This window comes from Mandrillus leucophaeus, unplaced genomic scaffold (genome assembly GCF_000951045.1).
Source record: "Mandrillus leucophaeus isolate KB7577 unplaced genomic scaffold, Mleu.le_1.0 Scaffold248, whole genome shotgun sequence".
Lineage (NCBI taxonomy): Eukaryota > Metazoa > Chordata > Mammalia > Primates > Cercopithecidae > Mandrillus > Mandrillus leucophaeus.
This window is the reverse complement of record NW_012102565.1, coordinates 693,557-708,232: the sequence shown is the minus strand read 5'-3', so window position 1 is coordinate 708,232 and position 14,676 is coordinate 693,557. Positions and strand designations below refer to the sequence as shown.

General features: G+C 55.1%; 2 protein-coding genes across 6 annotated transcripts in view; one reads left to right on the top strand and one right to left on the bottom strand.

Annotated features, from left to right (window-relative positions):
• Nucleotides 1-2,950: 2,950 nt before the first annotated feature.
• On the top strand, nt 2,951-5,811 carry PGAM2 (phosphoglycerate mutase 2 (muscle)). The gene is made up of 3 exons (XM_011983231.1): nt 2,951-3,422; nt 3,526-3,706; nt 5,607-5,811. Exons 1-3 carry the CDS (start codon nt 3,009-3,011, stop codon nt 5,771-5,773), a joined length of 762 nt encoding a protein of 253 aa, XP_011838621.1. The 5' UTR covers nt 2,951-3,008; the 3' UTR covers nt 5,774-5,811.
• A 1,003-nt stretch (nt 5,812-6,814) lies between these two features.
• DBNL (drebrin-like) overlaps nt 6,815-14,676 on the bottom strand; it is an 11,695-nt gene continuing 3,833 nt past the window's right edge. For 2 of the 5 annotated variants that reach the window (XM_011983226.1, XM_011983229.1), the window contains 9 exons: nt 11,649-11,795; nt 10,686-10,763; nt 10,266-10,417; nt 10,063-10,117; nt 9,560-9,641; nt 9,074-9,169; nt 8,865-8,980; nt 8,379-8,484; nt 6,815-7,756 (listed from right to left, as the gene is read on the bottom strand). In XM_011983226.1, coding sequence (XP_011838616.1) covers nt 7,617-7,756; nt 8,379-8,484; nt 8,865-8,980; nt 9,074-9,169; nt 9,560-9,641; nt 10,063-10,117; nt 10,266-10,417; nt 10,686-10,763; nt 11,649-11,795 — 972 coding nt within the window. In that variant the 3' untranslated portion in view covers nt 6,815-7,616. Of the gene's footprint in view, nt 7,757-8,378; nt 8,485-8,864; nt 8,981-9,073; nt 9,170-9,559; nt 9,666-10,062; nt 10,118-10,265; nt 10,418-10,685; nt 10,764-11,648; nt 11,796-14,676 lie in introns of all 5 variants that reach the window. The other 3 variants (XM_011983227.1, XM_011983228.1, XM_011983230.1) reach the window with 2 other exon arrangements.

Here is a 14,676-nt window from a genome sequence, read left to right as displayed (position 1 = left end):
TTTGGGTTATATCCTGGATATTTTTAATATTGAGACTCTGGACCTTGTTTAAATCCTAAGCAGAATGTTGATTGTTTAAAGCGTTTGCACTACTAGTCATATTAGTCCTGTGTCTACACCTGTCAGTCTGGGACCTGCGATGCGCATCTAGGGTCAGCCCTGTGCGCAGCCTGGCAGCAAGCCGATGAGTTCACGTATCACTTTACTGGATCGCTCACTTCATCTCTCCCTTCTCTGTACTCTCCCTGAAACACAACAGCTCCCTGCGACATCCCTTCCAAGACCTCCAGCCAGAAATCTGGGGCTCTTTCCCTACCCTTCTGCATACTCCCTGAAACTGCATCCAGGGCCCAGCGCAGGGGGACAGAAAGGAGCCGCAGAAGGCGGTTGCCCCATGCTCTTGGGGCCATGGCTCCTCTAGTCAGAGGGTAGCATTACCTTCTCAGGTTTCAGGTGCCTACCCAGCTCACACTACCGTCACTATGCCACCACTGCCACCTCCATGTTACTGCCCAGGAGCTGGGGTAGAGAAGAAAGGAAAAATTGGAGGGATTCTCCCAACTCGCTGACCTTGAGGGGCTTCACATCCCACTCCTCTGATTCTTCCTGGAGCTCTTTCTGTTGGTGCACTTCAGGTTTCAAGCCGCCTGTGTGTCCAGGCTAGGCAATACTGGTTACCTCACCACTTATCTGCGGAACTTTGGTCTCCTTTTCTCATCTGCCTACTACTCCCTCAGAGCTGCCTCTGCATCTGTCCAGGATTGGTGGCTGTCAGTGGGAGAGACATGGGAAGATGCTCCCTCCACCTTCCTGGGACCACCTTGTTGACTCAGCAGCCTTCCTCGCCGCACAGCATGCCATGCCTTCCTGGATGAGGCCCTGAGGGCAGCTTTTGGTTTTCCTACCCCTGTACCCCTCCAAGAAAGCTCTGGCACACTGCAGAGGCCAGCAACTACTTGTCGAATGAATCAAAGGAGCGTCAAGCCAGGGCCAAGGGTCAGAAGTAGGGGCTTGCTTCCCCGGAGCCCAGCTCTTCTCTGGGCTCCCCTTTCCTTTTTGACACCTCCTGCTTGGTTGGCAGTGAGGTCTCCCACGTCTGGGGGATCCTTGCCCCTGCTTCTGCACCCAGCCCTGGCTAAGCGGCCTTGTTCTATCAAAGCTGTCGGGATCTGCAGAGTGCTCAGCTTCTACTCCCGCTCCTACACAGCTGCAAGTGGCTTGAAAATATATGACCATGCTTCAACGTCTCCAGTGATTCCCACTGTGTTGGGACACAAAGCCCACCTCTCTGCCATGTGCCCCTGATGGTCGCTGCCCCAGCTTGTTTCCTTTCTGTAGGGCTTGGGTCTTTGCCAACCCCTCTACCTGGATTGCTCTCCCTGTAAGACTCATCATAGCTGAGGCCTTTGCACTCTGCTCCTTCCACTCACATGTCACCTCAGGGGTGTCCGTGGCCTCTCCTTTCCCATCTCTCCCAGTACATTATGGTCTTTCCTTCCTAGCATCTGGTGGTATCTATGGTAGGCATGTTTAGCTGCTGGTACGATCCCTCCTTCACTGAAATATGGGCTTCATGTCTGGCCCCTGTGGGACTGCCAGAGCCTGGTCCTCAGTCATGTTTAGTTGGGCTAGTGAGTCAACTCTTTTGGTCAAAGGGACAAAAGAAGATGAGATGTGGCTTCAATCAGGACCAGTGTGGAACAGTGAGACCTGCGCATGGCACTGCTAGGAGGGATAGGTTCTACCTGCCAGCCTTGGGGCTCCTGGCAGCCGACAGGACTCTGCCCACTGGGACTTGTGTGCCAACCTTTGGGTACAGAGCCTTAGCTTCACAGGCCCCAAGCCAGGAGCCCCTCCTCAGGTGAGCCAGCAGGGATGGATGAAAGCCTGTCGAGGGTTTCTTGCACACTCAGATCCAAGTCTCAGAGTGGTGGTCTCTCTGCTGGCCTCCCACCCACACTCTCCTGTTATCAGAAGTGTGGCAGGTGACAGTGTGGTCACTGGGGTGGGAGGATGTGGGAGGCCCTGGATGGGGCCCATGTCCAAGGGTCTAGCCAAGGCCCCTTCATTAGGGCCCCAACTGTGACTTTATTACTCATAGTCTCTTCCCTGCCCTGGTGGCCCTCATCCCCCAAACCTGAATGCAGAAGTCTTGGTCCTGGACTCAAATCCATGCCACTCTTCAACCTATGCTGTGGGTTCCTAAGCTGAGCATTTACCTAACAATCAAGACTTCTGACAGTCCTCAGTCCCACCCCCAAACCCTCTTGGATTTCTTTTTCGGTGGTTTCAGCTAGGAGGGTAAGCGTGGCTTGGGTGAGAACAGATAGGGTGGGAGCATGTGGCAGGTATGGATGAGACCTTGACAAAGGGACCCCAGACGAAAGACGGGGACCCTTTCTCCCTTTGTCCTGGAAACCCAGCTCAGCCCCAGCCCTTGCCCATGCTGCTGTTGCTGCCTGGTACCTTCCGCAAGGCCAGACTCCTCTCCGCAAAGCTGTGGCCTGCACCAGCTCCTCTGACTCTCCTTCTCTGCCTGCTGAGGGCCCCCTCCCAGCCTGGCTGTCAATCACAGGAGAAAGGGGTTGGGATTTTGTTTGTCCCTCTCCCTGAGCAGAGAATGGCTGATGCGGCCACCGAGCCTTGACCTGGAGAGCCCCTCTGTCCCTGCTGCCCCCGTCTCCCCTAGCCCAGACTTCTGCCCTTCACGCCCATCCCTGACCAGCAGCCCCACTCAGCCTGGGCTCTGGGTGCCAGCTGGTTATGGACATGCCACCTCAGCCCAGGCCAGGAGCTGGTGGATGCGTAGGGCTATTTTAAGCACAGCTTCTTGGCCTGCTCCCCTGGCCCCCAGCCCCCAGCAGCTCAGCTACTGGTCACCTGCCACCGCCTGGAATGCTGATTGGCAGTTGGCTGGGGTGGGGGCTGGGAAGACACTGTTAATAAAGCTGGGAGTGTAGGGAAGCAGCCGTCCCCATCCAGAGTCCTCTGTGGTCCCTGCTGCCACCATGGCCACCCACCGCCTTGTGATGGTCCGGCACGGCGAGAGCACATGGAACCAGGAGAACCGTTTCTGTGGCTGGTTTGATGCAGAGCTGAGTGAAAAGGGGGCCGAGGAGGCCAGGCGGGGAGCCAAGGCCATCAAGGACGCCAAGATGGAGTTTGACATCTGCTACACGTCGGTGCTGAAGCGGGCCATCCGCACCCTCTGGGCCATCCTGGATGGCACGGACCAGATGTGGCTGCCTGTGGTGCGCACTTGGCGCCTCAACGAGCGGCATTACGGGGGCCTCACAGGCCTCAACAAGGCGGAAACGGCCGCCAAGCACGGGGAGGAGCAGGTGAAGATCTGGAGGCGCTCCTTTGACATCCCGCCGCCCCCCATGGACGAGAAGCACCCCTACTACAACTCCATTAGCAAGGTGGGCTGCCTCCACTGGGAAGGCCTCTGGGAAGCTGCGGGGTGGGTAGTCGGGTGGGGGCCTGCTAGCTTGGGAGGGAAAGCAGCGTGCCTGTGTCCCCCAGGAGCGTCGGTACGCAGGCCTGAAGCCCGGGGAACTGCCCACCTGCGAGAGCCTCAAGGACACCATTGCCCGGGCCCTGCCCTTCTGGAACGAGGAGATTGTTCCCCAGATCAAGGCCGGCAAGCGAGTGCTCATTGCAGCTCACGGGAACAGCCTGCGGGGCATTGTCAAGCACCTGGAAGGTGAGACCGCCCTCAGAAGCCTGGGCAGGGTGGGTGGGCAGCAGCCCCAGCTGCTTTCTCATCTCAGCAAAGCCTCTAGCCCATGGACCAGGCCACTTTCTAGGTGTGGGGCTCCACATCGTTCACTGAAAAAGGAGGGCTGAGCAGCCACTTTTTAGTTTTGTGAAACTTCCCTCATTTCTGTGTAACCAGGACACACTCCACAGGGGCTGACCGCACTTGAAGCTCGCTGTGTCCCGAGGCGGGGCAGGCTCCAAAGGGGCATCTGCCCAGGGACACCCAGCTAGGAAACGGAGGGGCTGGGCTTAGAGCATCTAGCTCCAAATCCCGGCTTACTGGGGGCCCTGGACAAACCACCTCCATCTCTGGGCCTCTCCCTTTTCCGGGGTGGTGGGGAGCTCCTAGGGCTCCCCCGGTACTGACTGCCTCTTGATGTGTAGGCTTGGACCCCTCGCAGGACCCTCCCCCATCAGGTCCTCAGATTCCCTGCATGAGCTCCACCACCTATCTCCCTCTGGAGCCCCTCTCTGGGCAAAGGAAAGACCAAAAGAGGGGTGCAAGACTATGGAGTGGCCGGACCCCGGACTTGTAGCGGGGCTCCCACTGAAGAGCAAGGGCTGACAAACGGGCCCGGGATACATGGGTGCAGTGAGGCCTCGCCCAGAGTGACTGGCACCTCCACTCCGCCTCCCACCTTAGTATTCTGACACCAGGGCAGTCTAAATTAGCATCTGAATGACCTTAAAGCTTGTAGAGTCCTGGAAAGGCTAGAAGGGTGTGCCCCAAACCTTCTGCTCCTGGGGCCGATGGGCAGCTGGCCAGAGCACCCAGACCGGCAGGCCCCGGAGACCCAGCCCGCCCCAAGCCTGCCAACTCCAAACACGGACACCTGGCACCTGGCACCAGGGCCAGGCAAAGGGAAGGACCCCCTGCCTCCTCTCCCTTCTGGAGGCTTCATGCCAGCCCCATGACCCTCCCACAGCCTGGTTTGGGGAAAGGGGATGCACTTTTGGTGGTGAATATGAGGGGATTTCAGTGGGAGTCCCTGAATCCCCAGGGAACATTCTCTTAAACCTTTCTGCACTGAGCGGGGGTGGAGTGGCGCGAATATCAAAGGTCGAGCTGCTATTCCCAGCTCGGGGGCTGCAGGAGGCAGGCAGGGTCAGGTTTCGACCAGGCTTGGCCTCCCTGTCCCTCCTCCAGCTCCATTCCGCACTTGCTCCTGTTCAGGATGTCTAGAATTTACAGCACTTTGGAAACCAAAGGGCGCTGGACGCAGTGGCTCACTCCTGTAATCCCAGCACCTTGGGAGGCTGAGGCAGGTGGATCACCTGAGGTCAGGAGTTTGAAACCAGCCTGACCAACATGGTGAAACCTGTCTCTACTAAAAATACAAAATTAGCCCTGTGTGGTGGCGCTCACCTGTAATCCCAGCTACTTGGGAGGCTGAAGCAGGAGAATTGCTTCAATCCAGGAGGTGGAGGTTGCAGTGAGCCGAGATCACGCCATTGCACTCCAGCCTGGGCCAAAGGAGCAAAACTCCATCTCAAAAAGAAAGAAAGAAACCAACCAAAGTGCTAGTGTCCTTCCTGACCCTCAACTTCAGTCTGGCTGGAGTCACACTGGGCTGAGGGGACTATGGACAGCACCACTACAGGTCACAGCCACTTGGGTGGGGCTGAAGTCCCCATTTGTTTCACCACTGGGCTATTTCTGCAGGCTGCTTGGTCTAACTCAGTTACGCCTTGACCTTCGGCAACATTTCTGTGGCCTCGCTCTCAGGGCTGGAAAGGTTGGTGCCAGGGGAACTGGCTCTGTGGCCCATAAAGGTCATATAGTGTCTGCTGTGTGAATAGGCTGGGGACAGAGGGGCTAAGGACACCTATTCCTTCCGGCACAGGGATGTCAGACCAGGCAATCATGGAGCTGAACCTGCCCACGGGGATCCCCATTGTGTATGAGCTGAACAAGGAGCTGAAGCCCACCAAGCCTATGCAGTTCCTGGGTGATGAGGAAACGGTGCGGAAGGCCATGGAGGCTGTGGCAGCCCAGGGCAAGGCCAAGTGAGGGGTTGGGCTTGGGCAATAAAGGCACCTCCTCCCACAGCCTGGACTCCAGCGCAGCCGGGCATGCCAGGCTCACCCCACCATCAGCTATGGGGACTCCAGAACCAGGGGTGCAGCCATCCACCTTCCCCCACTCCATACCTGTGTCACCAGGGGCAGGAGCCTAGTACCCACCCCTAGTCATCAGGACACTGAGCCAGGGCTGCAACCACTCCATGAGTTTGCAGTCAGGACAAGCCTGTGGTGACCCTGAAGCTTCAGAGCCACTTAGTAACCATGCTCTAGAATTGGCATGCTTGGGGCCAATTAGAAGAGGCCAAGTGACCCGGCTCTCCCCATGGGGAGCAAGGACCACAGCCAGGACATGGCTTCCCAGACAGCTTCCTACAGAGGGCAGGTGGTCCTCTGCTGTCCTTGCAACCCCCAGGTGGCACTTTGAGCCCTGACTCTTGGGTGGGGACAGGTAAGCCCAGAGGGGGTCTCAAAGCTGGCAACAGTCCAAACTTGGGTCTTCCATGGGAGTGGAGGGGAAGTTCCCTCTTCATGGGAGAGGCACCAGGAAGCCCTGGCAAAAAGGGGAGAGGCCTGAGCACAGGAAAGCCGGGAGCAGGGTTGGATTCCATGCAGCCTTCACCCCAGGCACCAGCAGGTGACGCCTCGAGTCACGCACGTCTGCCTAGCAGCTCTGGGGCACAGGAGGGACCTAATTCCCTGGATGCTCGGTGGGCGCCAGATACCTCATGCCACACAGTGGGCCATCCCATGTAGGCAGAGGCTCCCTGAAGCTGGGAGCAGGGCAGCCCTTGGCCTCTCCCAGAGGAACTGGAACACAGGAAGGCTCCAACTTCAGTCCCATCTTAACATTTAGCCTCTTCCTGGTGGCTGATCATCATCAGCCGCAGTCTCAGGGTGAGGGTGCTCACACCAGACACACAGCAGAGGCAGACACCGGGCAGGCGGCAGAGTGCTATTCCCACATGGGAGCATTCAGGCTATAGCAGGGCAGGTCAGAGCTGCGAGCCTGTGTAGACCAAACTGGGAATTCGTGGTCCAAAAGCATATTTGTTCTTCAGGGACACGGATGAGCTGGGACAGAAAATAGGGGAAGACAACAGGCCAAGGCCACTCTGTGTTACGTTTCCTGAAGTCAGAATCAGTTGAGGCACACACTGGGGCCGGCAGGCATTGAGTGAGCCGTGTGGAGGAACATGTTGTGTCTGCTGTTTTCGAATACCCAGGGTGGAAGCTTGACCATCCGCATCCCCACTTCCCGTAGCCCAGGCAGAGGGACAGAGAAATGGAGTGGGGAGCACAGAGCAGGCTCCGACAAGACAACTTCCCTGCTGCCAAACCACCATGATCCACTCTGACTTTGGTCACAAACTCCGCTAAAAACAATTCTCTACGTTCACTGTTCCCAAGGGTCATTCTAAACAGTGGTGGCCACCACCCCTTAGAAGCAAGAGAAAAAGAAAAAAGGCAAATAAATGCAGAAGGCAGCCGGAGCCTCCCAGATGCCCCTGCTCAGGACCCTTCCCCACAGCTTGGCAGTGGCCACTCAGGGCTTGGCCACAGGCAGGCCTTGGCTCAGTATCCTGTCAGGGGCAAGAGCCAAGCTGTGCGGGAGGGTCAGAGGGATGCAGGAAGGATGTTTGGGAATCACCAGGCCATTGCTGCATTTGGGGTGACAGGCTGAGTCTGCCAAGTCAGAGGGAGCCCTAAGGCCTCATCCTCACTGGGGGTCCCATTCCTGGAAGAGTGCCGAATGTTCAACTCCCAGGCCGCCTCTTCCAGCAAGAAGAAACCCATGTCTGAGCAGGGAAGGGCAAGATGTGCCCTCAGCCTCACTCAATGAGCTCCACGTAGTTGGCAGGGAACATGCCAAAATGGCCATCCGGCCCATAGCCACGCCACCAGCCTTCGTCGATCACCTCGATGCCTGTGATGAGGTTCTCGGGGTCAAAGGAGATCTCTGTGTCGTCGGCTGCAAAGAGGATGAGCCCAGATGTGTATCAGGGGCTCCCTCCCACATCCCACCTGCTCGGGCAGCACACAGCAGCCCCACCCTGCTGCAGTACAGCTCGCTGTGGCTCTGGTTCCTCCTCAGAAATATCCTTGCCACGCTGCTAAGCCTTGGCCAACACTGCACCCTGTCCCAATGCTGCTCTGGTGACCACAGCCTCAGGGCACAGCCTCCTACAGAGCATTCCCAAAAAAGGCTAGTGTAGACACCAGTCTGCTCCATGGGGAGCCTCCACCCCATTCTCCAAGGCCTCCACCAGGGACGCCTGGGGAACCAGCATCCAGGCTTGGCCCACCTCCCTGCTCAGACCCCATGTTTTGTGACAAAGATGGCAACTGGGATTCTACATCAGCGGCCAGCAAATAGCTATGAGGAACACATGGGGAGGCCTGCGCTGTGCAGGACACTCCAGTGCCACAGTCGCCCCCACTCCAGAGGTGCTTCTACCCCTAAACGCACCACCCACCCTCCTGTCTTCTCTTCCTGACACCCCGTGGTGCCATCTTCCCATAAAACCCCAGACCCTCTTGTCTCCTAACCTCAGGACCCTGTGGTCCGTGCCAGCCAGGCCAGGGCACCTTACCTGCCTGGTAGTCGTACAGGGCACGGGCACAGAGCCCTTGCCCACTGAGCCCCTGGCCCTGAATGTGGTGGTCAATGTGCTCAGAGCTGGCACCTTGCTGCTGCACCTGCCCAGGGATGACAAAGGTGTTACCCCAGACTCAGCCCTTACACCCAGTCGCTGCTCTGCACCACATGGCCCGGGTCAAGCTGGGAGTACACAGAGGGAAAGCAGTCTACAGGCTCGGGGGCTGCTGCTGTCCCCGCCCTACCAGAGCACAGAAGCCACAGGACAGTGCGCAAATCCCTCAGCCATGGGCTGCAAGGTCCTCTTCCCACCCAGCACCTCCTACAGAGTGGTGCTTGCCCTGAAAATTTATAGCACAGGGCTGCTCCAAAACTGCATGTGCTTTAAAACCTGTTGCATGCCCCCAGAAAACTTGGCCCGTGATAAGTGTTCCTGAGTATGCAGCCCCTTCCTGGCCCCAGCCCCACTGCAGGAACCCACCAGTGGGGGCTCCTCGTAGAAGGTCTCCTGCTCCGGGGGTCCCTCATACACAGCCTCCTCTTCTGCCTGCAGCAGACATGGAGGAGTGCTGGGCGCCGGCTCCTCACCAGGGAGATCTGCACCAGGGAACACAACGGGTTCTCACTCCCACACATCCCCCTTCTCCACTGCTGTCCCCCAGGGTCCCCATGGGATGACAAGCGCCTTGCCTGTTCTAGGCCTTGAGACAGTGGCAGCTGGCTCTCTGCCAAAGTGGGTCTCTGGTTGGGTGAGCTGCTTCTGCAGGAAGGGGCTCCTCAGCTTGCCTGCAAATCCGGGTAAATAAATACAACATCACTTCAGAAACACCACCTGTTGCACACGCGCATGCGCACACCCCCCGCCCCCGCCACAGCACCCTCCACCCTGGTGTGCTCGAGGCAGTCTCATGGGGCTTGCCCTGGCTAGTGCAGGAACAGAGACCCCAGGGCCATGTGCTATGTGGTGACCTGGTAGACAGCGCAGCCCAATATCTTTTGGAGGCCAAACTGGTGACCAGTGTGGTTACTGATGAGGTCAAGGGCCCCAGGTGTCCCTTCTCTCTCACTCATCCCTGTCACCAATACATGTCACTAGCCTCAGAGAGTCCACATAGGACCCCAGGATCCCCCTCACCCTGCTGCTGCCTCATGGCCAGGCCCAGAGGGAGGTCTTACCCGGCTGAGGACTGGAGACAGAGGTGGTGGACATGGCCCTCTCCTTCTGCTTGAAAATCTCCCTCGGGTGCATGGCAGACTCCTGGAGGGAAGCACATGTTGACCCCTGCAGTGGGCAAAACTTTCACCACCTCTCCCCAGATCACAGCCCCTCCAGCTGTCAGTCCGGTAGCCCCTCAAAGGTGAGTATGGGGCCAGGAGGCAAAACGTGTTCTCAGGTGAGAAGTCATTTAAAAATAAAAAGTCCCTTTAAAAAGGGAAGTAAAACACAGAAGCCAAGGGGCTCACAGGGCCTCCCCCAGGACCAGGTGTGGTCCAAGCCCGAAGCTTCCGCCTTTGACTTTCCTCTCTACTGTCAGCTCTTGAGGTGCCCAGGTTCCAACCTGCCCCAGCTGACTGCAGGGCAGCTTCTGTCCAGGTCTGGGCTGGGCCCTCAATCCATGATCAGGGACTTCTGTGTGTGGCCAGTACAGGTCCAAACAAGGAGAGCACCCTCATCTTACCTGCTCATCTTGGTTCCTTGAAACCACTTCTTGCTGCTGCTCCTCCCACGTCCTGCTGGGAAGGGCCGGGTGGGGTACAGCTGAGGCACAGCCACAGCTTCTCACGCCGCACCCCTCAGTCCTCCTTGCCTCCGTGGGATGGAGCGGGTGCCCAGCAATGCCCCAGGGTGGGTCCCCCAGGCCAGCCTCCACCTCTGGCTCACCTCTGGGGGCTGGCCTCGCCACGCTGCTCCTGATAGCGCTGCTCCCGGCGCGCAGCCTCACGCAGCTCACGCTCCCGGCGCTCCTGCTCCAGCTGCCGCTGCGCCTCCTCAGCCCGCCGCTTTTCCTCCAGCCGACGGTTCTCCTCCTCCTTCTGCAGGGACAGCCGCTGCCCGCTCAGCCCTGTGCTGACACTTCAGCCTAATCCCCTGCCCAGGACTGGGTTTTAGGCATATGGCCAAAGACGGGCACCAGAGCCAGTCGCTCATTAGCCTTGTGGCTTAACCTACCCGAGCCTCAGTGTGACCATCTGTAATGGGCACCAAGGAGAGCGGATGCTGCACGAGCTCACTGCGAAGAAAGCTGAGCCACAGCAAGCAGAACACTCCCATGTGCCCAGCACGCCCTGGGGCAGCACTCACCTCTGCTTTGGCCCAGAAGCTGTCTTTACCAACCCTTTTAATCTCAGACACAGCATTGGTCTTCTGGTACACAGAGCCCTGTAGGGGACAGCACTCATTAGAGACCTGGACCCAGGTGGAAGGCCAGTCCCACAGGCACCAGAGGAGAGAATACACCAAATTTGTGACAGCACAGGTGAGTGCTGCTAGGACTGGAGCCAGCTGAGGCGGCAGAGCACTGCCCAGTGACCCTCAAGGAGACACATATCAAGATGACCTGAAAGAAGCCCAGGACACTGCCCCAAGGGGGATGCTCAATCCCAGACAACACTAGAGGGGTCTCTGGTGGTCTTTGGCCCTCATAGATGGGGGCCAGGGCAAGAAAGGCCCCCATACTCCACCTGCAAACTCCTAGACATTGGGCAGTTCTGAAGCAGGCCTCTGGCCAGAGGCACTCAGACAGCTGACTAGCACAAGAGCGTCCAAGGAACCACCACTGAGCCCAACCGCACATCTGTGGACGCAGCTCCCAGCCATCAGCTCCACACAGCACTGGGGCTGCAGGCCCACAGGTATCTCCCGTGACTCCAAGGGGCCTGCCCTGGTTTCAGGCTCTGCATTGATGTCCCCTTTAGTTCCTCCACAGCAGCTACCTCCAGGGGCAGCCCAGGATGTGCCAGTGCCATGACCTCGAGGGCAGCCAGACTATCATAGCCATGCATCCTGCAGAGCCTCCACCCTGATCACACAGGCTGGGCTCCAGATGAAGGCTAAAGAACAGCTAGTCCAAGCCCTAGGCAAAGTCAGAGGGCTACTCCTGCTCATCTGGTCAGTGGGCACTCCCCACAGCTCAGGGGTTACCACCTGCAGAAACTAGGCAGGCATGGGCCCAGCCAGCCTGGGTGCTGGGAAGTGCACATTCCTGGCCCCCCGCCCTCAGGCCCTGAGCAACAAAAGGACTGGCGATGGGCAGGCAGCACTCACCACTGGGGCCTGGGGCCCCGCGTCCTGGAAGCGGCCACTCTCCTTGTGAAAGCTGTAGTTGGCACCTGAAGCCTTGGCCACCTTCTCCATGATGCACTCAGGCTCCACATCCTCTTCGGCCCGTGCGTTGATGGTCACGTGGGCCCCCTACAGCAGGAGTAGCACTTGAAAGAAAGGCTTTGCAAGCCCAGGTTATGGGCCAAACTCCTGTCAGTCCACACAGCACAGGCCACTACTACACCACACAAGACTGGAATCAGGAAACCAGAAGGCACCTGTCTCGCTGCTGAAAACTGAGGCATGAGTTCCCCTCAAGGGCTCAAACAAACCAACTTGGAGCAAACCCCTCATACTTGTCCCAGTTCATGTGAAACCCTTGCCCTCCACTGTGTTATCCAGTAGTTCCTTCTGTAGATGTTCCCTGCTGCATATCAGTAGACAGCCCAGGCATGATTTGCATCAAAGGCCTTCCTTCCAATCAATGAAAATTAATCTTAAATGCCATCTGGAAACCACAAAAGACCCTGAATAGCTAAAGCAATCCGAAGCAAAAAGAGCAAAGCTGGAGGCTTCCTGCTACCTGATTTCAAATTAAACTACAAAGCTATAGTAATCAAAACAGCATGGTACTGGCATAAACATAGACATACAGAACAATGGAAACTAACAGAGCACCCCACACACTTACAGCCAACTCATTTTTAACAAAGGTGATAGGAACACACACTGTGGAAAGGACGGTCTATTTAATAAACAGGGCAAGGAAAATTGGATATTTATATGCAGAAGAATGAAATCAAATCTTCATCTTTCACCATATAAAAAAATAAACTCAAAACGGATTAAAAAGACTTAAATGTAAGACCTGAAACTATGAAACTACTCAAAGAAAACATTAGAAAGACGCCCCTGGACATTGGTCTGGGCAAAGATTTTTTTGGGTTAAGACCTCAAAAGCCCAGGCAACAAAAGCAAAAGTAATCGACTACATCAAGCTAAAAGGCTTCTGCACAGGATATGAAACAATCAACAAAGTAAACAGACAACCTACAGAATGGGAGAAAATATCTTCAAAGAAGAACTATCCATCTGAAAAGGAATTAGCAACCAGAATATAAAAGGAACTCAAACAACTCAGTAGCAAAAAAATAATAATCTGATTTTTAAATGGGCAAAAGACCTTAACAGATATTTCTCGAAAGATGATATACACATGGTTAACTACATATGAAAACATCACTAACCATCATCAGGGAAATGCAAACCAAAACCATAATGAGCTATCATCTCACCACAGTTAGAATGGCTATTATAAAAAACTCAAAAAATAAATGCTAGCAAGGATGTGGAGAAAGGGAAACTCTTACACACTGTTGGTAGGAATGTAAAGTAGTACAGCCATTATAAAAATAGTATGGTTTTTTGGTTTTCTTTTTTGAGACAGTCTTATTCTGTCGCCCAGGCTGGAGAGAAGTGGCACAATCTCGGCTCACTGCAACCTCCACCTCCCGGGTTCAAGAGATTCTCCTGCCTCAGCCTCCTGAGTAGCTGGGATTACAGGTGCCCACCACCACACCTGGCTATTTTAGTCCTACTAAAAACAGAACTACCTTATGATCTAGCAATCCCACTGCTGGGGATATATCCAACTCTGATGTTCAGCACTATTAACAACAGCCAAGACATAGAATCAACCAAGACATCCATCAATGGATGAAAGGGTAAAGAAAATGTAGTGTATAAACACGAGGGAATATTATTCAGCCATAAAACAGAATAACATCCTGTCATTTGCAGCAACATGGATGGAACTGGAGGTCATAATGTCAAAGGAAATAAGCCAGGCACAGAAGACAAGTATTGCATGTTCTCACTCATATGTGGGAGCTAAAAAAGTGGGTATCATGGAGGGAGAAAGTAGAATGGTGGTTACCAGGGGCTGGGAAGGACATGGGGGAGAGAAAATGAAGAGACGTTGCTTAACAGGTACAAAAATACAGTGAAATAGAAGGAATAAATTCTAGTATTGAGTAGTACAGAAGGGAAATTGTAGTTAACAATAATTTTGTATATTTCAAATTACCTAGAAGAGAAAAATTATAATGTTCCCAACACAAAGAAAAGATAAATGTTTGAGGTGATGGACATGCTAATTACACTGATTCATTGTATACACTGTATACAGGTATCAAAATATGACATGTATGCAAAAAATATGTGCAACTATTACATATAAATTTATAAAAACCCTGGGCCGGGCGCGGTGGCTCTCGCCTATAATCCCAGCACTTTGGGAAGCTGAGGAGGGCAGATCACTTGAGGTCAGGGATTCCAGACCAGCCTGGCCAACATGGGGAAACGCCATCTCTACTAAAAATCCAAAACTTAGCTGGGCATGGTGGCAGGCACCTGTAATATCAACTACTCAGGAGGCTGAGAAAGGAAAATCACTTGAACCTGGGAGGTAAAGGCTGCAGTGAGCCGAGATCATGCCACTGCATTCCAGTTTGGGTGACAGAATGAGTCTCGTCTCAAAACAAACAAACAAACAACTCTGATAAAAGAATGCCATACACGTTTTCTACAAAAAGTAAGCTACTGACATCTTCATGAGAAGCCAGACCCATGACCTCATTCACTGTTACTATCCAGGTTGAGCATCCCTAACCTAGAAGTCCGAAATCCGAACTACTCCAATCAACATTTCCTTTAAGCATTATGTCAGCACTCAAAAAATTTCAGATTCTAGGTTGGGCGCAGTGGCTCACACCTGTAATCCCAGCACTTTGGGAGGCCGAGGCGGGCAGATCATGAGGTCATGAGATCGACACCATTCTGACTAACATGGTGAAACCCCGTCTCTACTAAAAAAATACAAAAAATTAGCTGGGCGTGGTGGCAGGTGCCTGTAGCCCCAGCTAATGGGAGGCTGAGGCAGGAGGATGGCGTGAACCCGGGAGGCGGAGCTTGCAGTGAGGTGAGATCACGCCACTGCACTCCAGCCTGGGTGACAGAGTGAGATTCTCTC

Excerpts from the sequence above, each read along its gene's own strand:
- PGAM2 (XM_011983231.1), top strand. The coding sequence starts at position 3,009 with ATGGCCACCCACCGCCTTGTGATGGTCCGGCACGGCGAGAGCACATGG. Across the intron at positions 3,423-3,525 it reads ACTACAACTCCATTAGCAAG|GAGCGTCGGTACGCAGGCCT; the intron begins GTGGGCTGCCTC and ends TGTGTCCCCCAG. Across the intron at positions 3,707-5,606 it reads CATTGTCAAGCACCTGGAAG|GGATGTCAGACCAGGCAATC; the intron begins GTGAGACCGCCC and ends CTTCCGGCACAG.